Raw genomic sequence first — 25,026 nt, 5'->3', positions numbered from 1 at the left:
GTACAGTCTCTAAATGTGGAGATGGGCAAGTGAAAACAATTGTTGACATTTTTCAGAAAATGTATAAGGTTAAGACAGAAAAAATATTCTTTAATGATTCTGATTTTGGCCTTTTAAAAGTTTGTCTTTGAAAGATGTGAAAAGAAAATTGTTTTGACTTGTAGGTTCAGCTTCACTGGCCCACAGCTCTGGCTATAGACCCACTGGACGACTCGCTCCACATTCTGGATAAAAACGTCATCCTGAAGCTGACCAAGGACAACTACATAGTGACCATCGCTGGCCGACCCAGTAACTGTCCAATCAGGAGCATCGGCTCTCTGTTATCTGGAATACTGTCCGATGAGGAGGAGGCTTCAGGAATCGCTGCTGAGGTCAGACTGGTGGACGCGCAGAGCATCACCTTCGGCCCTCACGGAGAAATCCACGTGGTGGAGAGTGACCAACACAGGATAAACCGAGTCCGCGTCATCACTTCTGATGGCAGGATCCATCACTTTGCTGGCTCTAAATCCAAGTGTGACTGCAAGTCCAAGACCTGTCTGTGTTATGATGCAAAGGAGACTTTAGCAGCCCAGGCACTGTTTAACTCCCTTACCTCTATCACTGTGACACCAGATGGCATTGTTCACATCGCAGACAATGGAAACTTACGTGTGTTTTCTATCATGTCTAAGCTTCCTCAACCAGATACTAACAACAAGTATAAGGTCTACTCTCCCGACACAAAGGAGATGTACATATTTAATGACCACGGTCAACATCAACAGACGGTGGACATCATGACCGGCCAGTACATGTATAACTTTACATACAATGTCAACTCCTTCTTCAGTAAGCTGGTGTCTGTCACTGATGACATCAAAAACATGATAGAGCTGACCCGCGACAGCAATCTGCAGGTCACCCAGGTCATCTCCCCCACCAACCAAAGATCCAAAGTGGAAATGAACAACTTACACCGACTTCAAAGATTTACGTCTCCCAATAACAACTCTGTGTCCTTTACGTATAAAGGAACCACGGGCTTACTGGAGTCTAAGTACCTCAGTAACGGTCAGAGTTACTTCTACAACTACAACGACAAGGGGCGACTGATGGAGACCCGACAACCTACAGGGGAGATAACCTCCCTAGTTACCGACATCAACACAACAGGGTCAATTGTCAGGGTCAACACAGACAGCAGTGATGTCATCTCCATGGCAACCTATGGCAGTGTGCAGTCAGTCATGCATGGCAAGTGTTTTAACCAGTTTTTATGTTGAGAAATCTTTTAACAGAACTTTAACAAATTTTCAACAACAAAAAGTTTTGTATGTTTGCTCATGTTTAAAAATTTAGAAATGTTTGAGAAGCTTTCTGTATGCATGAATCCTCTTTTTAATGTGATTTTTTTTCTGAATTTTACAGTGAAAATCTCTCAGGGTAATTTGCTTTTTCTTGACTAGCTTGATTCCGCAGGATACAGTTTCTAGCTGGCCGCTTTCTTGTCTATTTGTCTTGCTCTATCTTCAGAAACTTATAAAATGCCAGGAATAATTCTGCAGTGCTTATTAAAAGCTTTTGGTGGCTACCATTAGACTTCTCATCATCATAACATAACTACACATGTATATACAAGTATATATTCCTTACAGCATAATTCTGACATTTATATCAATTTGTTAACAACTGACATGAATGTATATTACATATGTATATTGGACATCCAATTTGGCTCATTCAGCAGCATGAATTGTCAGATAGATTCACATGAGGTTAGATTTAGCCAGTACACCATGACATGTCTATTTCTCGTGTGCGTGATCGTTAGTAGACAGTAGCTAGACTTAAATATTTGTTTTGTGATCGTTCTCTTTCGCTAGTACAATCTTTTTCTACCCCACAAAAAGTCTGAACTTTTTTCTCTATGAACAATATGAATTTTACCTTTTCTTCTTTAGACCAGTATAAAAATTTCAGAGCCTTTGAGATATATTTGTAAGATCTCCAAACACTGCTTATTCAGAATAATAACAAATATGCATGATATCCCTTTACACATATTTTATTTTCAAACTGAACTATTTATTATGGATTGGAATTTAATTTGATCTTTGATAATTTCTAGGGGCAGCAGAGACCCAGGTGACCTATTTACCAGATGGAGGGGTTGTGGTCATGTACCCCACCAACATGTCCATAACCATAGAATCTGGGGGACACCCGGTCCTGTCCAATCAACACAGGATGCACTTCAAGCGGAAGATCATCGGTCCAAACCAGCTGGTCCACAAACTGGAGTGGAGGTTCTACGCCCGTCGCCGGTACAGCCCGTCCTGTGGGCGTAAGACCCTGCAGAGACTGGGCAGTAAAATGAGGGTAGGGGAGTCCCGCCCGCATGTTAGCATGTCTGACTCGCCTGACATGTCCTCCAGAGGCGAGGCCAAAGCCCTCAGGGTATGTCTATATGTTCCTCTCTGTCACACCTCTCAGCAGTGCTATAGAGGGGAGGATCTGAGAATTTCTTGGGAGGGAGCAGTTGGTCAGGCTAAAAAAAAAGATGGGAAAAAATTCAGTTCATGAACTCTTTGAATATGTAGTGATAGTCTTATATATTTTTAATTTCCAAGGACATTTGGGTGGAGAATTTCTCAATATTAAATTGTAGAAAAATGATAATATGATTGCATTGAATTATTAGCACTGCTTTGAAGGTTATTAACTCCATCTTGTATATTCATAGATATTGGGTTACAGATAGCATGAAAATTCAGCAATATTTTGTGTACATCTTGAATACAATTTTGTCTTTCCTTCTTATTTTCATTATTATTTATTTTTTAGCATGTCCCTTAATTTTATTTTCTACCATTGAATATAACTTGCTGAACATATTAAATAATGCCATTATTTGTCAGGCCAATAAAAGCATGTCAAAAGCTATTTCAGATGTATCAAGTAAAGGACAATCATATATAATGTGATATTATTGGGAACCAAGAGTCCTTTGGCTTAATATATACTCAGGCTGTCTATATAAATCTTGCATAAAAACTGTAATAGGAAATAATATCAGGAAAAAATTACACAAAGAAGTTTCAAGTTACTCAGGCCAATAAAAAAAAAAGTGTTTTAAAAAAAATCAGTTGAAAAATTTTGAAAATTAGGCAATATTAAAATTTCTTTAAAATGTCAGACACACACTTGTTTAAAATTGTATGGACTTGGAAAATTCTGCAATTATTAATCATGAACATATTTATTATGTCCTCCTTTGAAGAAGGGAGGGCATATTGCTTTGCTGCTGTCTGTCTGTTTGTCGGTAGGTCAGTCTGTTGGTCCACCAAGTTTCTGTTCATTTTCTTTGCCCATAATAAAATGAAATTTGGTTTACAGATTTATCATAAGAATATCTAGGTCAAGTTCTGTTTTAGGTACGATCAAGCCATTTTGGACAGTTATGCCCCGTGGACTTAGAAAAATTTCAGTTATTTAGGGGGAGGGGGCATAAGTGTTTTACAAACATCTCTTGTTTATGCCATAATAAATAAATTGCTAGATTCTCATCCGAATTTTTTTAAAAATTGAGGCGTGCGGGCGGCGTTTATTTTATATTTTGTATTTTTTCAATTTTGCAGATTTTTTATTGAACTGGTCAATCTGTGTAATTTTATCTACAATACCCGAATAAAAGTCACAGTAAAGGTTCAATTATCTCTTACTTCACATCATCACCAATCTTTTTCAACCAATGACCCTTGTTTAAAATAAATACGCATGTATTACAGCAATTACCATCTTTTCAGCTGTCAAAATTATGTTGACTTTCGCGGGTTTTTAAACGAAAGTAGAATGGTAGATGAATACCGATCCAGATCAGAATTAAGACGAAGAAAAACAGAAATTAAAAAAATCGAGGCGGGGGTATAAAATCAGGGCGGGCGGGGATGAGAATCTAGGAATATTTTTATTATGGCTTTAATTATAGGTTTGCAAGTCTATTGATCCAGCTTTTATTTATGAAATAAAAAACGCAAAGATTTTATTAATTGTAATTTAAAGCTAGAAGAATTGTCAATGATTTTAATCCGTGTAATTATAATAAATGTTTACAGATAAATGGAGTGAATCTCTTGTCTGTGGAGTACGACCGTGTGAACCACACAGAAAGCATACTTAATAAAGACTCCCAGAACATCCTATGGATCATGTACGATGACAGCGGCCTGCCGGTCCAGTTCCTCCCATGTAGTGAGCATCACGCCATGAACATCACGTATAACCAGCGGGGACAAATCACGCACTGGCAGTACGGAGAGATGTGGGAGGATCTAACGTATAACAGGGACAAACTGCTGCTGGAGCGATCTAGATCGGGGACTGTCCAGTACAGATTTAACTACAGATACGGAAAGTCATTGGTAAATATCCTGTTTTGTTACTGAAAATGACAAAGAAAACGTAAAATGAGATTTTGATGTGAACTGGTTTCTGGTATTCAGTAAATCATGATGGAATGAATGTAAAATCTCAAAAAAATCTGTACCGGCAGTTCTGATATGTTTGTTTAAATATTATAAAATCAGAACAGTCATTAATTGAAAGAGCCTGACAAACATAAAGACATGTCTACAGTAAAGCAGTATTATTTCTGTTTTCAGCCTACAGACATTGTAATGCCCAGCGGTAAGCAGTACTACTTGGAGTATAACAGTCTTGGAGAACTGGAGAAGATTCGAACCCCTGACCTTGGTTACCACCATTTTAACCACATCACCTCTATTGGGAAGCAGCGGTATCTTTACCACATACCAGGACTGTCATACCCTTACTCTGAGGAATACGATGGCAATGGTAAACTCCTTATGGTGGTTTATCCCAGTGAACAGAGGCGCGTGGCTTACCGTTACAACAGCTATTCTCAACCCACGACGGTTCTTTTCGACGAGACACAGGTAGAACTGGAATACAACGAGCAGATCCTAAAACTGTCGCAGTCCACCATCTCCAGTGGACCCTATAGCTGTGTGGAGACCTACGCTTACTCCGGATCACTGGTGTCCAGCTACGACGTGACCTTCCCAAAAGACGATAAATTAATCACCGGGTCATTTTCCTACACCTATGATAATAACTTCAGGATAACAAAGATTGACGCAGGTTTCGGTGTGCACATTAATGGAACTAGCACTAGTTATACATATGATACCAACACAGGCAAACTTAAAACACTGGGTCCATTGAACTTAACATTTAGAACAATGTACGATTCAGAGACAATATCAGATAAGTTTGTAACAGTTACTCGCAGTTATGATAAATATGGACGGGTGGAGAACACAAAGTATCGATTTGATAGAGACGGTGTGCTGACATTAAAAGTAGGGTACGATGTCTACAACAGGATCCACAGGTGGCAAAGGAATGTTAATGGGGAAGAAATCAAATACATGTACATGTACGATAAGGACAGTAATATCATAGAAGTCTTTATTAATGGGCAGTCTGCCTGGAGATTTAGCTATAGTAATAACGGAAACATTAACCGCGTGACGGAGGATGGAATTCCAAAGGACCTGGAATATGACACAGGAGACCGGATTATCAAGTCCGGCAACAAACAGTACAAGTTTGACGAGGATGGATTCATGGCCAAGAGACACAATCAGGATCTCAAGTTTAATTCTAATGGACAGTTGATGTACGTGGCTAAAACTGGCAAATACCGCTACTTTTACTTCTATGACTCCTTTGGAAAATTAGTTCTCATGGAATCTAATGGTGGAGAAACAATGCAGTACTTCTACAGTGATGCTTCAAATCCTGATCGCATCACCCACACGTATAACAGAACCTCCTTAGAGGTCACGGAGTACATTTACGAGCCCAGCGGAAACCTAATAGCCATGAAGCGAGGTGGAGTGGTGTACTACATCGCTTGTGACCCCATGGGCTCCCCAATAGCGGTGATGAACAAACAAGGCCATATCATCAAGTCCATTGTGTATGATCCTCTGGGGAGGGTGGAGAATGACACCAATCCCAGTTTCGAGTTCAGTTTTGGATTCCAGGGAGGGTTGTACAATCCCGTTACAGAGCTGGTCATCTTTAGTAGCCGAGTCTACGACACAGATAATGGCCGCTGGCTGTCTCCCAGTTACAAGAACATCATCCACAACATCAAGAAAATCCTAGAGGCACCAGCACTGCTCAACAACTACAGATTCCAGTATCTGGTGAACACACACACAAAGACCTCCTACCCCATACTCTGTAAGTAGACAGTTTTAAAGGGTTGCATACTAAATTAAAATAATTAGTCTTCTTTATGAAAAAGATTTTTTATTCTAATGGAATAAGTTTATTTTTCAACTTTTTAACTATATTTTATAGAGAAAGCTGTACTTTCACTATAAGAAAATCTTATTTTTTTTAACTGAATATTCTGCATTCAAGATAAAGGATATAAATTTAATTGACACATTTTTCTTTTTCTCTAGCTGTAACTGAGTGGATGTCCATGCTGGGGTACGACATTAGGAGCCTGGCTCCGGACATATCGTACACGGGAGAAATTCGTCCAAAGAAGAAGGACACCGATCTCTCCTTACTGCCGACGTCCTCCGCCTTTGAGTGTACATTCCTTCAGGATATGGACAGCTTGCTGACCATGTCCATTGTTCCAAAGTCCAAACTATCACCACTGCAGACGAGGACAGATGTGCAATTCGCTGCTCTAGCAAGTATCTTTGGCGACGGAGTAACTCTGTCTTATCGTAATGGCCGTGTAGAGGTCGGGGTCATGGAGAAGACTCCTGATTGGTCGAAACAACTAGCCCTCGTGCTGGTGAATGGCTCGGAGATTCTCGACTTGCAGTATATTATCAATGGCAAGGACGTACATTATTTTGTGAAACCAGAAAGTTCTAAGGCGGCGGAGGATTTGAAAACTTTAGGAATCTATAATGATGAAATTCGATATGAGAATGGACTCAATGTGACAGTGAAGAGGCCTGCTCACAGAAGAACGGAGACGGACATCAAGCTTCATGGCAAGCATTCCATAATCAACATTAGATACGGCACAACGTTAGAACTCGAGAGGCAGCGAGTTCTCAGCCACGCCACAACTCGGGCAGTTAACCATGCCTGGAGGCGAGAAAAATGGATTCTACAAAACTCGCTCACATCGCAATATCAATGGACTTCATATGAAGTGAATGAAATTCTGACCCACGGATCAGCGAGGGGATACGAGGGTCGATACAGACAATCTCAAACCCCGACTCAATATCCCGAATTATCTGATGACTGTAACAGCATCAAACTCCAGAAAACCAACAGGTGATACACATAGACAATATCCTTGTTATCAATTTTGAGTTATTCCCAGTGAGGGTGCCAAACAATCAGCTGGAAAGATTCAGAGAAGGAAGATAATTCCTGATTTCTTATTGAAGCTGAAATTTATAATGATATCCCTAGCATCTCATAATGTGTTGTGATTACTTACACTAACAGACACAAATCAAATTGTGCCATGGAAACAAAATAAAATGATATGAATGTGCTTAGGCAAGAACGGATGGATTCTTGTGGTGCTACAGTGAGACTGAGTGAGAGTGTTATTGTTGATATACATGTGTGATGTCATAAAATATTTATTTATTATCCAATCAAAAGCATGGATACATGATCATTATCCAGTATCTAAGAATTGTATTCATGAAGAAGTTGTGAAATATTCCGGTAGGTATACTCCAGGAGGTGGTTTATCCAGGGGTACCCGATTGTACCCCAGAACGCCGTTTCCGTGGGTATTGACCTAATTAGACAGTGCTATTTGTGTATCAGTATTGTGGACTATGATACAAATGTTATTGGTCATATCAAAACTGCTGACATTTTCATACTTACATATACTAGTCACTTTCCATCATCACTGTTTTAACTTGTATATGCTGGTCACTATACCAAGCTGATGATCATGTGACTTAAAAAAAAAGATGTGTTTTCTCATCCAAATTTGCATGCACATATCTTTTGTTTTCTTTTTAAGTATCATATTTTGTAATATTTTAAACTGTCCACTTTTAAAAATGTTTACATGAAGTAATTTAACATTTTAAGGTATTTTTAACTAGGTAGAATTTTTGACAGGGTCAAGGATGACTGTAGACTGTTTTCCGCTACAGCTGTGCAATATTTTAGGAAATCAAACTTTCCTTCTTCCATTTGATGATGTTTTTGGAGTAATTGCTATGTTCTTTTCTGCAATCCTGAATGTTTGTGTATTTTTATGTGTTCCTATCAAACATTATTTTCCTTTGTATGTGTCAATACAAGGACTTGAACATGATTGAGTTCTTCCTCTACAATAAAGTCATAATTAAGAGAAACATTATATACATTTTGTCTTAAGATGGCAAGGCATGCCCTGTGTTTATAAAACAAATCTGTTCTTTTGTTTATAACTGTGATATGTGTTTTTGTTGCAGCAAACAAACTCGATCTGTTCACCAGTAATAAAACCTGAGCCCTTTATCTTCGTAAGATAGAAATCTGTTTCATGTTTTCATTTTTCTTTGTAACTTGTGCCAAACTTTATTTTTTAAGCTCTCTCAATGTAAACCTGTTAACTAGTCCCATTAACTAATTATCACTTTGACCATTGCAGAATAACTATAAACAGAGTGGCCATGAAATGATCTTAGTTATTCTGTCATGAGTATGTCATTTAGTGTCACAAATATATATGTCATAATAAACGTTACGAGACATAACCGTTTGTCTTATGATGTCATGAAGCAGTTCTGTCATTACTTGTATGTCTTATGATGTCATAAAGCAGTTCTGTCATTACATGTATGTGTTATGATGTCATAAAGCAGTTCTGTCATTACATGTATGTCTTATGATGTCATAAAGCAGTTCTGTCATTACATGTATGTCTTATGATGTCATAAAGCAGTTCTGTCATTACATGTATGTCTTATGATGTCATAAAGCAGTTCCTTATGCTTTCTGTACAGACTATATATATTATACAGTTAAGATACTCTTTATTGCTGTCTATAGGCTCTCCATTTACAAATTAAAAACAAATGAACTTATCAAGCTTTTTTTGTTATTTTGGTATACATATGAAACTATATTATATCAAGGATCAGAGGAAGTTGCATACCGGTAATTAGACCAGTAATTCCCTCAGCCAGAAAAGCTGGTCATGAGGTGGTTGCAGTACAGCTCTTGGCAGTCTGCCCCAGCAACCAGCCAATAAATTCTTGATCTGTCAAGATGTACTTGACAGCAAATGTAGTGGGTAGATGACCATGATGACCAAGTGATCCTGAGGTCAAAAGGTTACTAGTCTGCTCTTTTCTGTTTAAGTTCTACATAGTTATAGTGTATTCAAGATTGAAGTTAATATTTCAAATTGCCATTCTTTGTTACCCAAAAAAGGTACCCTTTGAATAGGAGGTTAATTTATCTGCTGCGACACCTCGTGCTTGGATCTTTCTAAACCGTTGAAATTGTATGGAAAGGGGGGGGGGGTTGATATTCCTTTTAAAAGCCCATATGTTCAATGGGATTTAGATCTGCGGATTTGGCAGGCCAGTGCATCAAATAGATGCTTTTTGTCAACATTTAGACCTTCCGTTAGCTTCTGTACCTGTCTATGGATGATTCAGACTGTTTATAACAATCTTTTAAGCTAGCTTTGATGCAAAACATTGGCCTCGGACGAAGATCTAGATCACTTCCAGTTTGGTTAAATTTTGTCCAAAGCTTTCAAATTGTGATAATTTGACGATAAAAAAATGACGCAAAACCTATCAAAAATGTGTTTAAATGGATTTTGATGCATGTTGTTTATTTTAATATCAAGGACAATTAAATGCTACAATAAAAGTGACTAAAACGTGTCTTGAGTATGATCCAGATATCAACATTCCAATAGCTCTTGCTTCTTCCTCAATGACCATTTCGCCCATGTTTTGTGTTTTTTTTAGCTATACCAATTGTTAAAATTGATAATGGTCATAAAAAGAAGCTGATAACACAAAACACGTGCCGCAAAGTACAGATTTATTGTTTTTAAGTTTCGTCACGGGACATTGGGTTTCTTCGGTGATAATTAATTTTCTTTCAACAATTGTTGAGAAGACTCGTTTGTTGAAATAATTTGAAAATATTCTACCATTCTATCGCGTAGTTTTTTAATAAATGCATTTATTAGAGTGAACACTTGGAAGTGTTCTTAAGTGTAAGTTTACATTATTATAAAAGTTAAGCACATGCTTAAGTATTTCCTCTCCAAATTACGTTCATGCAGGAAAAAATGAATACATTATGGATACAACGCAGACAGTCTAAAACTTTTGTCATTTCTCATAGCTGTCTCGTGTTCGTTAGTGGAACATGAATGTCGTTCACTTTTTTAAGAACTCTTTTTGTACACATAAATTCTTTTTTTCCCTTTCCAGCTCTGATAAAAAGCATCTCTTATCGTGTCCTCGGGAATGGGGACGTCACATTCGAAGTGTACCTCGGCGATAGTTGAATTCTTGGAAATGTTTCCATGGGCGATAGTTGTATTCTTATTCAGTTGTATCTGAATGTTGGCAAAATGTACCTGGGGTATACCGGCATGAAATGTATTCGTACGGGAACTCTGTAGGTCGATTCGCAGTCCTAAATCAGAATTGTAATCCTTTAAAGAATTCTTCTTTTTCCCATCAACAAGTGTTGTAGGACCTGGACCAGCCTTGCAAAATGTATACGACTCATCTTTTCCCAGAAGTCGAATTATTGCAGTATTTACTGGCTTTGCAAAATTCTCGTCCCGATCCTTGGGGCTTTTGTAGAAATCGCTAGTAGCATCTTCTAAAGTATTTATTTGAAATTCAGTTTTTACTTTTTCCATTTCTTATATGCAACTCATATATCCAATACTTTAAGATTCTGTTTTAAATACTGCTGGTTACTACTTGTGAAGCACTATAATTTATGTTTGCTGCATGTATAGTATGGAGGACTTTGATTGTCATTTACATACACATGTACATTGTACATACACTGTAGCGAGACGAGCTAAAATCATTTGAAATTAAAGGTTTGGTGAGAAAAAAAACACTTCAGAACATTTTAAGCTCACCTGAGCCGAAGGCTCAAGTGAGCTTTTCTGATCACATTTTGTCCGTCGTCCGTCCATCCGTCTGTAAACTTTTCACATTTTCGACTTCTTCTCAAGAACCACTGGGCCAATTCTGACCAAACATGGTACAAAGCATCCTTGGGTGAAGGGGAATATAAATTGTTAAAATGAAGGGCCAAGTCCCCTCACAAGGGGAGATAATCAAAAAAAGACAAAAATAGGGTGGGGTCATTAAAAAATCTTCTTCTCAAGAACCACTGGGCCAATAAAGCTGTAACTTATGTGGAAGCATCCTGGGGTAGTGTAGATTCTAAATTGTTCAAATCATGACCCCCGGGGGTTGGGCGGGGCAACAATGGGGAATCAAAGTTTTACATAGAAATATATAGGAAAAATCTTTAAAAATCTTCTTCTCAAGAACCACTGGGCCAGAAAAGCTGAAACTTATGTGGAAGCATCCTGGGGCAGTGTAGATTCTAAATTGTTCAAACCATGACCCCCGGGGGTAGGGTGGGGTCACAATGGGGAATCAATGTTTTACATAGAAATATATAGGAAAAATCTTTGAAAATCTTCTTCTCATGAACCACAGGGCAAGAAAAGCTAAAACTTATGTGGAAGCATCCTAGGGAAGTGTAGATTCTAAATTGTTCAAATCATGACCGCCGGGGTAGGGTGGGGCCACAATGGGGAATCAATGTTTTACATAGAAATATATAGGAAAAATCTTTGAAAATCTTCTTCTCATGAACCACTGGGCCAGAAAAGCTGAAACTTATGTGGAAGCACGCTGGGTAGTGTAGATTGTAAACTGTTCAAATCATGACCCCCGGGGGTAGGGCAGGGTCACAATAGGATATCAAATTTTTATATAGAAATATATAGGAAAAATCTTTAAAAATCTTCTTCTCAAGAACCACTGGACCAGAAAAGCTAAAACTTATGTGGAAGCATCCTGAGGTAGTGTAGATTTCAAATTGTTTAAATTATGATCATTGGGGTAGGTTGGGGTCACAATATGTATTACAAGGGGGAGGTCTGGTAAAAAACAGAATGGTCAAAGATTCTCAGGTGAGCGATGTGGTCCATGGGCCTCTTGTTTTCTGTTTAAATTTACATTTAATGTAAAATTATAACTTACTCTTTAGTCTTCAAATAAACATTTTGTATGAATAACAGACTATAATGGTGAATATTGAATTCCTTGACTACAATACATACTACATGTCATGATGTGTGCTCAAATTTCTGTGATGATTTTTCAAGAGTGAAAGAGCCTTAGAAGGTGTGTATGTATGTGTCTCCAGCAGCTATAGACTGAATATGCTGTGTACACTTGTAAGCTCAAAAATAAAAAAATAATTTAAACACATTACAGCTAGTAGTGCTTGTTACCCACTCACAACGGAATTGGAGAGGATATAGCATGCAACTGTGTGTTCGTTTGCTGGTGAGTGAGATAATGCTGTGCATAACGGAAGCAATATAATATGCATCGGGGTCAATGTCATTTTTTAGATATGCTCTTTGCGAGGGGATGCTCTGTTTTGCGATGTCCTTGTTATATATACATTATTTTCCCCAGCAGAAATTTAATAAATAATTTTTTCAATGCATACATGTATGCTACTCAGAGACTATTGCTGTACTTTTATGCATACATGTAGTTTGTTTTGTGACAAACTGCCTCTCATACATTAAAAATCAACCCATATAAGGAAAAAATATATTCAGAGTTCTGGGAAACATTAGTTTTAAATAGTTTAAGGCTGATTCTAAGTTTAAAAAATCTTTTTTAAAAATACCCTGCTTATATATCTTTCAGAGTGCTTGAAAAATGGATATCTCCTAACCTTTATTTTTGGATCACAAAAGTGGTTGCTCTCCACCTCACTAGAAAAAAAATACTTATATATATTACATACTGCTATTCTTGATCCTAAAATATACTTTTTATATACTAGTATGCATTGCAGCTCAATGCTGTTGATCTTCCTCGTTTTCTCAAATAAATTAGTACCTAAATTAGAACCACTTCAGTAAAACCTTTAAAAAGATAAGTAATTTTAAATGGATGTCACTTTATAGGAACACAACTATATAACGGCTAATTTATAAATTAGCAGCACATACATACATTTTTATGCCTCCGGGTCAAAAGATCCCGGAGGTATGTTGTTTTCTTTCTTTTCAATCTTTTTGATGGGTCTTGCATCATAGTACGTACAAGAAAAGATTTTTTTCTATATATATATATAGGATGGTGTATTTTGCGCACTCTTTTTATATACAGTAACATGAAATTTTTAAATCGCGCCAATTTTAGCGATTTAAAAAAAAAATTATTGTCCTAAAAGTATTCAGAAAATTTAGAAAAGCACATAATATACAAAATACACCATCCTGAAACCAAGCGAATATGTATCCAACAAGTAAAATTGATGCAAATCATCAAATTGACCGCAAACAAAATATAACATTTCAAAATGTACTTTCACATGTATATCTCCTCCAATTCCATTGCCAGGGGATAATAAACTTTGCTCTGCATCGTGTGATAAACTGGAATTGAGAAGTGATAGTAGATACAAACATCTATATTTGATAGTATTGTTTTGTTGCCTATTAGAATGTTTAAGAAATACACTTGTACCAAAGTAAATTCACAGCTCTGCGGTACTTATTACTGGAACCTTATTTTTATAATTTCCTTGGGATTTTTCTCTTTTTCAGGGGGGGGGGGGTCAGTAAGAGGGGGAAAATAACCTGGGCTAGCTTTATGTACTTTGTAAATATTTAATTACATCTATACTTAGTCTCTTACACATATAAAAATCTTTAAAGAAGACCCTGGTGAAAACCAGGAGTAACAAACAATATCACATTATATCTCCAACACTCAATAAATAATGCAAAAAAGTTGTTAGTACATTTCAAACTCATGTAATGTATATGGCACCATTAAAAATGTAAATTAATACATATAAATGGTTGTCAATCAAAATAAACACATGTATTGTTGGACACAAGTATAATTTGAGATTAGCTGAATACAATTTTTATTGGTGTTGCCTATCATAACCTGTATGTAATGATTATTTATAGCAAGGGTGTACTATGTATGCATAGTAATGTATAAAGAAACAAACATTTTGTTGAAATACTTATACACTATTCTGAATTTATATCTAACTACCAACACTTTAAGTCTGGTAAACTTTTAAAGTGACATTCATACATGTATATCAATTGTTCAATAAATATAAAAACAGAACTAGAAAAAACATTATAAGATTGTATATAAATTCAGGGAGCCAATGTCATTCATCTACATAAATCACCACAAAGAATATGAAAAAATATTGTCATTAATTGTAATCAATCAGAAGACATGGCAAGGTAATCAATAACCCCATCAAAATGTTCACCGTTTCTTATCTCCCCTTAAAAATTAGGATAGTATGCCAGGCCCTTTATTTGACAAATTTGAATCTCTTTTACCCAGGGATGCTTTGTGGCAAGTTTGATTGAAATCGGTCCTGTCCTTTTGGAGAGAAGTTGAAAACATCAAGGTGAAATGTTTACATAAAACAGATGGCACACAACAGATGGGGTACTTCTGAGTCAGAAAAGTTCACTTGAGTTTGGCTCAGGTGAGCTAAAAAGTGTCATCAAAAGATATCAACTTTCATCCTCAGTGACAATAAAAGAATTCCAAGTATGCGCATTTTCGAATCCATTCCTCCCAAACTGATAATCCTTTCTGGCCTGGTGAAGTTCCTCCTCTGAAGACATGACAAAGGGACCTACATAAATCACAAACAAGGTTACAAGTCGGTTACAGAGTCCACTTAGTACCGATTCTTCACATAATCAGACTGCCATTTAGGGGCATTCTCAAAACCATTTTTCCCCGACTGATAGTCACGAAAAGTCTGTTGTAACTCATCTTGAGAGTTCATAACAAAAGGCCCTGGGGGAACAAAACAGACTCATAATCACACAGCAAAACACATCTGACGAAGGTCTATAATATTTTTTAACTATTTATTTTAAATATTAAATTCAACCTTACTTTGTATCTTCTCAAAGACAAATGACTTACCATACTGAAAAACAGGCTCTTTGATTGGTTCTCCAGCAATCATTACTAAATGACATTCTGTTGACCCCTAAAATGTTTGTAAAATATCTTGCAATATTGATTATATGACAAATTTTCAGTTATAATTGACCAAATTTTGGTAAGAATTATTTCCCTCAGTAATTTTATATCATGACTTGTGCAATCTGTAAATAATCTCTGTATTATCTCTATTTATATCTCTATTTGCTGACAACAGCTTACCGAGTTCTCGACCTGTATACTGTCTCCGTCGTCGTTGAAGGTCACTGTGTGATGAGCTTCATGTTCCTTCTGATTTCCTGCTGGACCTGTAACCATAGCAACATCATCTACTTAAATGTGTTACCATTACAATCTGATTTAATTTGTGTAACCATAGCAACATTATCTAATTTGATGTATGGATAAGTTGGGGAATGCATCATTTAAAAAGTACAAAGTGCAAAACTTGTATGCTTATAAATGTTTTTTTTTTATGGATGGGACAATATTCTGACAATTTTCACTGATATAAAAGAAGTGTTTTTTTTTAATTGTTAAAGTATAAATTAACTAGAAAAAACCCAAAATAGTTCATAAAGTGCTGAAAATATTGCAATGTTTATCATTGTGTTATATGTATTATTTGATTCGTTTTAAAGAAAATATTTTGTCATCATGCCCATTATTAATTTGAAGAAATAAAACCTTTTTAACTAGATGTACTGTTCCTATTAAGTAACAGCCTACTTATCCAAATCTAACCTTCAACATTAATCAATATATGTGGGTCTTGCCAACGTACCAAACTTGGCTTTGCCAGACAGGATGTACAAGAAAGACCTCCAGCCAGAAGGAATTGGTTGTTCTAGTTTAGATCCAGGATCCAGCTTAAAGTCTAGATACATTGTAGGGGTGCGTGTGTATACCTTAGACTATAACAATCATAAGAAAAAACAAAGTCCAGATAAATTACTGATAGGAGAATAAGAGCATACTCTAAAAGATTGGAGCTCTAGTAAACATTTGAACTATTTAAAATGTTAAAAATTTACATGTCAATGTGTCGAAATATGAATGTTGTTTTCACTTTAATTTGACATTTTTCTATAATTTACTTTTATGCCAAAAGCTTCCCCAGCAATGACCTTGACCGTGACCCCATTTTTGGTTGTCCTTGGGATGTCCTTGTCCTTCAGCTCCTGATAAGCTGGTTCAATCATTTTGTATTTCTTGGCCAGGTTGACCCAGAGCTGTAGTCCGTGTACCTCCCCCTCTCCATGTGGCATCTCGCAATGTACAATTCCTCGGCCAGCTGTCATCCACTGTATCATACGTGATCATTTTTAATTACTTCATAGTGAACATAAAAAATGTCAGGAGGGCTTTATTGTAAACAGTTATAATATGATCCCTCGATCTTGTATTATCAATGTGTTTGAATGTAGAAGTGCTGGGCAGATTATACAAAGTGAAGTAAAACCAGAACTCATCTTTATATTCACTGGTTTTCCTTTTACCTGTAAATCTCCATCCTGAATTATCCCCTTGTGACCACAAAAGTCTTCATGTCTCATTGACCCTTTCAAGACATATGTGACCTACAACACAAAATATTCACTTAGAAATGTATGTGACCTATCACAGTAAATATTCACTTAGAAATGTATGTGACCTACAACAATAAATATTCGCACAGAAACATGCGTATCCATGATATTACATAAAAATATTTACTTAGAATTCTGAGACAACAATGAAATTGATGGAAGACAAACAACATTGAAAATATTCACTCTTAATACCATTATCCATCTCTTAACAAATATTGTAATGTGAAAACATACTGTCTCAAATCCTCTGTGTGGATGGTCAGGGAATCCCCCTGGTGCCTTTCCTTTGAATTCATCCAGCATCAGGAATGGGTCAAAATTTTTCAACTGAAAATATTGTAGTTTGTACAAAGCTGATGTGAAGGGTTATCAAATGAAGTCTTAATTTTTGAAAAATCTCTTTTAAAAAGAACAGATAAGAATTAACTCCAGAGCTTTAGTGTTATACTACTGTGATGATACCTCTGGCCTCCCTATGCTTCGCCGGACTCTTGCCCCCACTCCCTCATCCTGCTCCACCGACAGTACCGCCTTCTGTACCGTCCTCCCCTTCATACTGGATACTGCTCGGGATGATATCCAACACGTCTGGTTAGAAAATCCAAATGGATTGAACTGCTGACAATTTCTCCTGAGATGACTACTAGACGTAGTTTTAAAACTTCCAAGTAGCGCTGATAGTGTGCAGGTCACAATACTGTATCTACTCAGCATTCAGGGAACTGGAAAATTTATATGGTTACAATCAGTTCACTCATCTTTATCTACTAGTATCTATATAATAGATATTACCTGGCAATTAACATTGTTTAACAGTTGTCAAAATCATACTGTAATCAAATGAATAAAATGAAAGTTGATCATTTTCTAGAAAAGAAACCATACAGTGCTTCTACTTTGTTATCAGTTTATATTTACCTCGAGCTCGCAGTACACTGGCCTTATAAATACACATAGATTAATATAAGATCAAATCAATTTTGATTAATTGTGAAAAAATATTTATGGCATACAAAAGCTCCTGCTTATATACATAGCCTGTTGTTTGGATTGTCAATATTTAGAACATTCCACAATGACATAGCAGTATTTAAAAAGTTTACGTAACATGTTATATCAAATATCAATGTTGATTTAGCAGTCACTTGCAATATAATGCCCGTGCACAGTTAATATTTAAACAGAAAATTCGAATGATTTAAGAATTTGCGTGTTACTGTTAACAGCAAGTCCACAAACATGAAAATTCCTTGGGACAGACTGCCGCTACATTTGTAAACAAACCAATGTTTTATTTTCTTATTTCTAATTACAGGAGAGTTCCGATTCGAGAGGCGGATCTTGCGTGACTGTGCATTATCAAAGATTGTGTTAAGACAATCATAAAATTTCCTAGGTTTTAAATATTTAAAAGACTTTTTGACCTTTATCTTTGACTCACTTTAAAAAAAAATAACATTGGACATATATTTCAAAGGCGCCGGAACTGGGAAGGAGGGGGGGGGGGAGTCTTTCAACTTTTTCATGACAATTATATTGTTGAATTTTCCTTCCTAATTAAGATCAATTAAAACAGAGATACAATTATCTGAGTTCTCAAATTTTATTCTTATTACGTACACAATCAACAAGTGAAAGTAAAGTAAAAAAAAATATTAACAATATTATAATTTTAAAAATGCTATTCATGCATGTAAAATATACAATAGTGTCTTTCTCTTTCCCTCTCTTCAGAATATGACTTATAAAAAATGTAACTTGCATGAGTTTCACACCTCAAATGTATACGTGGAAATTTTCAGAAATAAAATTCTCATGAGAACCATTTGCTTGCTGATTGTCACAATCAAGAAACTAACATTTTTCAGCTCTAACATTTGTACAGTAAAACTTTTGTAATCCAAATGTTGTGTATTCCAGAATCTTGCCTAATACGATATAAACTTTATGTCCCTCTCAGAAATTTAAATTATTAATAATTATTACAATGTTGTCTAATCCTGAATGTTTTATAATCTAACAGATTTCTTTGGAACCAGTGATTGTCGAATTAGAGAAGTTTTACTGCACTTCTCTTTCTAACATACAAAACCAATAACATTTTACATTGAAGCATTTTTAATACTAAAATACAATAATAACAACTGAGAAGTTAATGTTCTTCATTAGAAAATAAACATCTAATGATGTTTTTCCTCCAATTGATAATACAATTAGTATACATATGAGTCAGGTATTAAATTGTCATGGTTGTCATTTGACTAAATGTATCAATGAGCACTTCATTCCTTCCTGTTCACTGAAGGACATATCTTAACACACCTCCTAAGTGAGATCATTAGTCAACTTATGTTTGATTTGAGATTCCTCATATAATCGGACTGCCATTTTGAGGCCTTCTCAAATCCACTCCCTCCTGACTGAAAGTCACGATATGCCTGCTGGGTTTCTTCTAGCGAGTTCATAACAAAAGGTCCTGGAGGTTGAAATGTTATAAATTATGATATAAAGAAAAACAACAGAAAATGGACATTTTTTTCAGGGATGGATGAACAGATCAATTATTTGAACTGATTAATGTTTGAGCCTGTTATCTAGAAATGGCCATTTTTTAAATTACCTCAATTTCAAGCAATATACCCCTTGCAAAATATAATGGTTTATATAAAGTGTTTTATAACTACAATAAGTCACATGACTTACCCTGCTGATAAACAGGTTCTTTGATTGGTTCTCCAGCAACCATAACTAAATGACATTCCGTTGCTCCCTGAAATATCAAATTAATCTTAGAATTAATGAGATTAAAGCTTAAACAATACTTTACTACCACCTGCTCCAACAAATTTTGACACTATGCATTCACAGAATTTGATTCTTTATTCCATGAATCAGAGGATGATTATAGTTAGCCTACAATCAGTATTCACACTGGAAGCTGTTGGATACCCCCTCCCCTCCAACTTCTAACCCCTCTCTTCCAAAAACAGATAGAAGATGAAGCCTGTAGCCTCCTCCCACCTGTTTCGTTTTACTGCTATGGTTTATAGTTTTTGGCCTGTACATCCGTCTGTTTGTTCGCAAAAACTTAAACCTTCCCAGCCAATAACTTTTTAGTGGGCAGAGCCATGGCTTTGACATACATGCCAACTTTCCCGATTTAGGCGGGATCCTCCCGATTTTACCCTTTCATCCCGCCTTCCCGATCGGGAAAGCAAAATTGCCCTTATTTCCCGATTTGAAAAAAAAATCACCAAAATTTTCGATTTTAAAAGTAATTCCCTACCGCTGAATTTTGACAATCGGGATAACAATGTCAGACTTGTTTATTCAATGCACACAGATAAGTTTCATTGTTTATTTAACCAGATGTTAATTAGGCCTAGACACAGGAAATCACTTCACGCTTGAACGCACGAAGTTGTCCACTGGAGCAAGAAGCTTATAGCTTGGGGCAATTAGGGGATTATCTTGTTAGTTTTAAAGGGTATGCAAGGTGAAACACATAGATTAACAAGATAGTTGTTTGTCATTTTATTAAAAATATAAATTAAAGACAATAAAATGCAAATCAAACAATAAAAACGGAATCCAAAGAGATCGTTTTTTGAAAACGAAAGTAGAAAACTAATAAAGCATAGCTGCTGATTTTATCTACCTATAATGAAAAATATTGTAAAGTTTGCCAGTTAAAATATTATTAAAAATTAAGATGAAACAATCAAGTGTATGTCAATTAGAATTTCTTTTCCCTCCCTTCTCCCAAAAGTAATATGTTAGGTAGATCTATGTGCATGACTTAAGGAAATACCCACATGGCACCATCAAGCCTGACAAATTTCATGACTGTAAAAAAAAATAATTCTGTTTTGGATAGGTGGTATAAATTTCTGTAAATTTAATATCTTATTAGAATTTCTAATTAATTGAAATATAAATAAAAAATGTTTCTAGAAACAGGACTTTACATTATCAACACCTCATTTATTTTTAGCCTTTGAAAAAAATGATTTTAAAGTTGTACAATTTTCAATTTTTCACTAAATTCTGTCCTGGTAGAAAAAAAGTTGTTTATATATGTAACTAAATACCCCTTCTTTAGTGAGAGAGGCACCAGTATTTTAGCAAAAATATTTCAATTTTGGAAAGAAAAACATTTTTTGTGGTAAATTAATCCTTGAGTTTTATTGATAAGTGATATCAATATTATAAATAAAAAAAAAATCATTTCATAATCATTTAATTTCACGACAAAATGTCGCGAATTTAAAGCTTTGAAAATTGTTGTCACGCGCTAAATCCCCCATGGGAATTTTCAAAAGTTGGCATGTATGCTTTGATATTACACAGGTGTATTCCTTGTGACAAGACCTTTCTTAAAGTACCACCAAATTTGACCTCTTGACCTTAACCTTGGAGTCTGACCCACTTTCACTTAAATTTTCCAAACTTTAACCTTTGCCTTAACTTTTGAATAATTGGTGCTAGGGCTTTCATACTTCATATGTATATTCATTGTGACAGGACTTTTTTAATTGGTATCCCTGAGTGATTAACATCATCAGCTTACAGAGTTCTCTACACGTATACTGTCCCCTCCCTCGTCCTCGAAGGTCACCAGGTGATGAGCCTCATGCTCCTCCTGACTTCCTGCTGGACCTGTAACCATAGAAACATTTTGTAATTAAAGGTCAAGATATAAAAATGTAAACATGGATTTGTTTACAATTTTGAAAAATATGGTGTTTGCAAGAGTTAATTTATAATTTTGAAATATCCTGTTGTTACAACCCTTATCCAGTTCATTTACAAGTATATTGCAATGTTTATTTTATACTTTTCTGTCTTTATGTATTATCTTGTCAGATTTCTTTGGATTTAAGTGTATAGTGAATTACATGAACCAGCCTACCAAACTTGGCTTTGCCAGACAGGATGTACAAGAAAGACCTCCAGCCAGCAGGAATTGGTTGTTCCAGTTTAGATCCAGGATCCAGCTTAAAGTCCAGATACATCGTAGGGGTGTGAGTGTATACCTTAGACTAAAAGAATTATACTGGGTAAAGATACATATGGCAAAATTCAACATATTGGCTTAAGACCTAAAGTATGCATTATCCACTACAAGTCTTTTGAAAAACAAAATAAATACATATCTGGAATATACATATGTTTAAATATACAGTATTTACCATGTCACTGTATTTAATGTACATAAAATTTTCTTATTAATAAGAGTTGTTCATCTCTGAATAAAATATAACACTGTCATGGGTCATTCTATTACTTTTATTCCAAATGCTTCCCCAGCCAGGACCTTGACTTTGACCCCATCTTTGGATGTCCTTGGAATGTCCTTGTCCAGCAGTTCCTGAAGGGCTGGCTCCCCCATTTTTTCTTTCTTAGCTAAATTGACCCAGAGCTGTAGTCCATGTACCTCTTCCTCCCCATGGGGCATCTCACAGTGGACAATTCCCCGGCCAGCTGTCATCCACTAAATGTATTAACACAAAGTCACTAATAACTTCATGCATCACTCATAATAATCTAATACATGTACAACTAACATTAGATCACAGATAACTGCAAGTCTCACTGAAAATCTGTACAACACATCTGAGGGTGATGAAAGGATTTTCTGCAAGTTTAGTTATTTCTATGAGAGGCATATTATTAAATTAAAAAAAATAATTATGTGGATGGCAGTGTGGGTCGGCTTGGTAAATAGATTAAATACAAATGTTTGGTATGTCTCAATTAAGTTTGGATACCAGGAGAAAACCTCATTGCTTATCTTAAGGGGAGCAAGTCTTTTACATAGGTATGTCAGATGCAGTATCAGACTTAACATTTACAGACACACCCCTTACAGTTTAGATACTGATGTGAGTCACATGCCTAGACCTGGGGTTTCTCATCCCAAGTTACTGGCACAAACTCAGTATGTATCACTGCACATCATATCTGCAAGTTTGGCTTGAAGTTAAATACCCCTTAAATCAAATATGGACTTACAAACGTACACTATAAGTTTAAAAGACAGTCAGACAGACAGATAAGTGGATGGACACAGTGATGTCTGTATACCCTTCTCTCACGCAATGTGTAGTACATGTATATATAAAGTATATATATACACACAGGACTGATCTTTTTACCTGTACTTACCTGTATACACCTTTGACTTATTCTTACCTGTAAGTCCCCAGGATGAAGTAGCCCTTTGTGACCACAGGAATCCTCATATTCAATACCTCCTTTCAGAACATAGGTGACCTACATAGGTAAAGCATTTTAGTTTGGTATAATCTAATTTATAAAACAAGCAGGATTCTATGAAAAATTGGTATTCTAGTCAGAGTGTAAGAAACTTCAAACAAACCGCCTCAAATCCTCTGTGTGGATGATCTGGCATTCCGTCCGATAACTTGTCTGTGAATTCATCAAACAACAGGAATGGATCAAAAGTTTTCAACTAAAAAATAAATCACAAAAGAAATGACACCGACTTTCTAGGAAAAATTATCCATCTCAAGTTTAAAATACATTTTTAGAGTAATGGTTCAGATGTTAATTGTATACGTGATATTTAGCAGTATATTCACTGACCTGATGTCTTTTAAAATATAACCTTTAAAGAACAAAACTTTTACATCTGTACAACAAACTCAAACTTTAACCATTCAAACCATAGGTTTTCAATTTGTAGCAAACATACTGTTCCACTTTCGTATTTCTTGATGACCTTGATCTTTGAAATGTGACCTGTTATTAAGGTCATTGCACACATTTTACATGTAGGTCATCAATAACAAATACACAAAATTAAAGTTTGATGCTTTCAATAAGAATAAGACAAAAAAATTAGCACATATATAATTTTATTGTCCCCCACTTTCACCAGTGAAGCAATCACTAAGTCTTGGTAAATCTCATTTGTCTGTCAATCTTGGTAATATCTTATAAATGAGAAGAGATAGGGCTTTCATATGTCACATGTACATTATCTGAGACAAGACCTTTCCCAATATTTCATGATTCTTTAACCTCATGACCTTGACATTTGACCTACTTTTCCAAAAATTTAAGCATTACTAAAGGTCAAAGCTTTTGAAAGAAAAACTTAATATAATGCTTTTATAGTAAAACTTTTATGTGATAAGACCTTTGTAAATATAGTACGATTATTACCCTAGCTGTGATCTTGACCTTGATGTTTGACCTACTGTTCAAAAATGTCATCTTTCCGTGAAACTTTTGATTGAGAAGAGATAGGGCTTTCATATTTGACATGTGCATCTGTTTTCGAGCACGATATGATCCCAATCAATAAGACATCGAAAGGGGGTATCTCAGTTGTTTGATTATTGCTTGAATCGGGGAGACTGGCGTACGGAATCTCCCCTGCTGCAGGAGACACAAAAAGACTAGAGGCCTACAGGATTACCTCTGGTTTTCCTACACTCCGTCTGACTTTTGCTCCGGGTCCTACATCCTCCTCCACCGTCAGTAAAGCCTTTGATGCGATCTTAGCCTTCATTTGTTGAGAACATAGCATAGATTAATTAATCACAAACTTGTTTTGATTGACTATTGTTGATGTCAACATTTTGGAGACCTTTCATTGTTTCCAACCCAGAAGAGCGGTTTATGCAAGGGGCGGATCAAAAAAAAAATATTGGGATGAATGTCAGGTCTTTTCTATTTGTACATTGTTTCATAAAGATTTTAATCATAATATATATTCAGATTTTATTTTCATTTTAAATAGGTTATTGGTAAATGAAAATAAAATGCAGTGGTTTTTCTGTAAAAGTGCAAGTTAATTTTTACACAAGTACAATGTCTATTGTGACATTTTTGTGAAGCTTTAGATACAACCTGGGAATGAACATTTCTGAATAAAAAAACTGTACAATCTGACATTGAGAAAATTTTAGAAGCACCTAAAGGCTGAAGTCATTTAATATAGCAGTGTGCATCATTTATGCAAGAATTACTGAATATAAAGGGAAATTTTTGCCCCCGTTTTATTTTCGCCTCTTTCGCCTGCGTCACAAGAGGGTGAATTTAAAACAGGGCAAATTCAAAGAAAACAGTATAAATTCTTAAAGAACTGGGACTGGGCGAATTTAAAACGGGGCAAATTTGTAAACATGTGTAAA

General features: G+C 35.8%; 3 protein-coding genes across 5 annotated transcripts in view; 1 reads left to right on the top strand and 2 right to left on the bottom strand.

Annotated features, from left to right (window-relative positions):
• Nucleotides 1-9,098, top strand: part of LOC134278459 (teneurin-2-like) — a 50,747-nt gene extending 41,649 nt beyond the window's left edge. The window contains exons 24-29 of the mRNA XM_062760776.1: nucleotides 165-1,239; nucleotides 1,414-1,428; nucleotides 2,114-2,442; nucleotides 4,101-4,406; nucleotides 4,647-6,258; nucleotides 6,486-9,098. Of these exons, the coding sequence (XP_062616760.1) occupies nucleotides 165-1,239; nucleotides 1,414-1,428; nucleotides 2,114-2,442; nucleotides 4,101-4,406; nucleotides 4,647-6,258; nucleotides 6,486-7,333 (4,185 nt within the window). The 3' untranslated portion in view covers nucleotides 7,334-9,098. The remainder of the gene's footprint in view (nucleotides 1-164; nucleotides 1,240-1,413; nucleotides 1,429-2,113; nucleotides 2,443-4,100; nucleotides 4,407-4,646; nucleotides 6,259-6,485) is intronic.
• Nucleotides 9,099-14,159: 5,061 nt separating this feature from the next.
• LOC134278471 (pirin-like) lies at nucleotides 14,160-18,158 on the bottom strand. 2 transcript variants are annotated; one of them, XM_062760788.1, is made up of 9 exons: nucleotides 18,101-18,158; nucleotides 17,324-17,583; nucleotides 17,096-17,188; nucleotides 16,769-16,849; nucleotides 16,367-16,573; nucleotides 16,054-16,183; nucleotides 15,492-15,577; nucleotides 15,249-15,315; nucleotides 14,160-14,949 (listed from the first exon to the last, which is right to left on the bottom strand). In XM_062760788.1, exons 2-9 carry the CDS (start codon nucleotides 17,573-17,575, stop codon nucleotides 14,825-14,827), a joined length of 1,041 nt encoding a protein of 346 aa, XP_062616772.1. In that variant the 5' UTR covers nucleotides 17,576-17,583; nucleotides 18,101-18,158; the 3' UTR covers nucleotides 14,160-14,824. The 2 variants fall into 2 exon arrangements, with proteins under 2 accessions (XP_062616772.1, XP_062616773.1); XM_062760789.1 differs by having other exon boundaries at nucleotides 14,809-15,116; nucleotides 18,101-18,149.
• A 293-nt stretch (nucleotides 18,159-18,451) lies between these two features.
• Nucleotides 18,452-24,416, bottom strand: LOC134278472 (pirin-like). Of its 2 annotated transcripts, none has more exons than XM_062760790.1 (8): nucleotides 24,309-24,416; nucleotides 23,244-23,336; nucleotides 23,057-23,137; nucleotides 22,149-22,355; nucleotides 21,774-21,903; nucleotides 21,432-21,520; nucleotides 19,565-19,631; nucleotides 18,452-19,337 (listed from the first exon to the last, which is right to left on the bottom strand). In XM_062760790.1, exons 1-8 carry the CDS (start codon nucleotides 24,399-24,401, stop codon nucleotides 19,204-19,206), a joined length of 894 nt encoding a protein of 297 aa, XP_062616774.1. In that variant the 5' UTR covers nucleotides 24,402-24,416; the 3' UTR covers nucleotides 18,452-19,203. The 2 variants fall into 2 exon arrangements, with proteins under 2 accessions (XP_062616774.1, XP_062616775.1); XM_062760791.1 differs by lacking the exon at nucleotides 24,309-24,416 and adding an exon at nucleotides 24,088-24,165.
• Nucleotides 24,417-25,026: the final 610 nt, after the last annotated feature.

Source organism: Saccostrea cucullata, unplaced genomic scaffold (assembly GCF_032062105.1).
Source record: "Saccostrea cucullata isolate Sc308-1 unplaced genomic scaffold, CSIRO_AGI_Scuc_v1 ctg459, whole genome shotgun sequence".
NCBI classification, from domain to species: domain Eukaryota; kingdom Metazoa; phylum Mollusca; class Bivalvia; order Ostreida; family Ostreidae; genus Saccostrea; species Saccostrea cuccullata.
The sequence above is the reverse complement of the archived record's forward strand: the minus strand, read 5'-3'. Positions and strand labels throughout refer to the sequence as shown.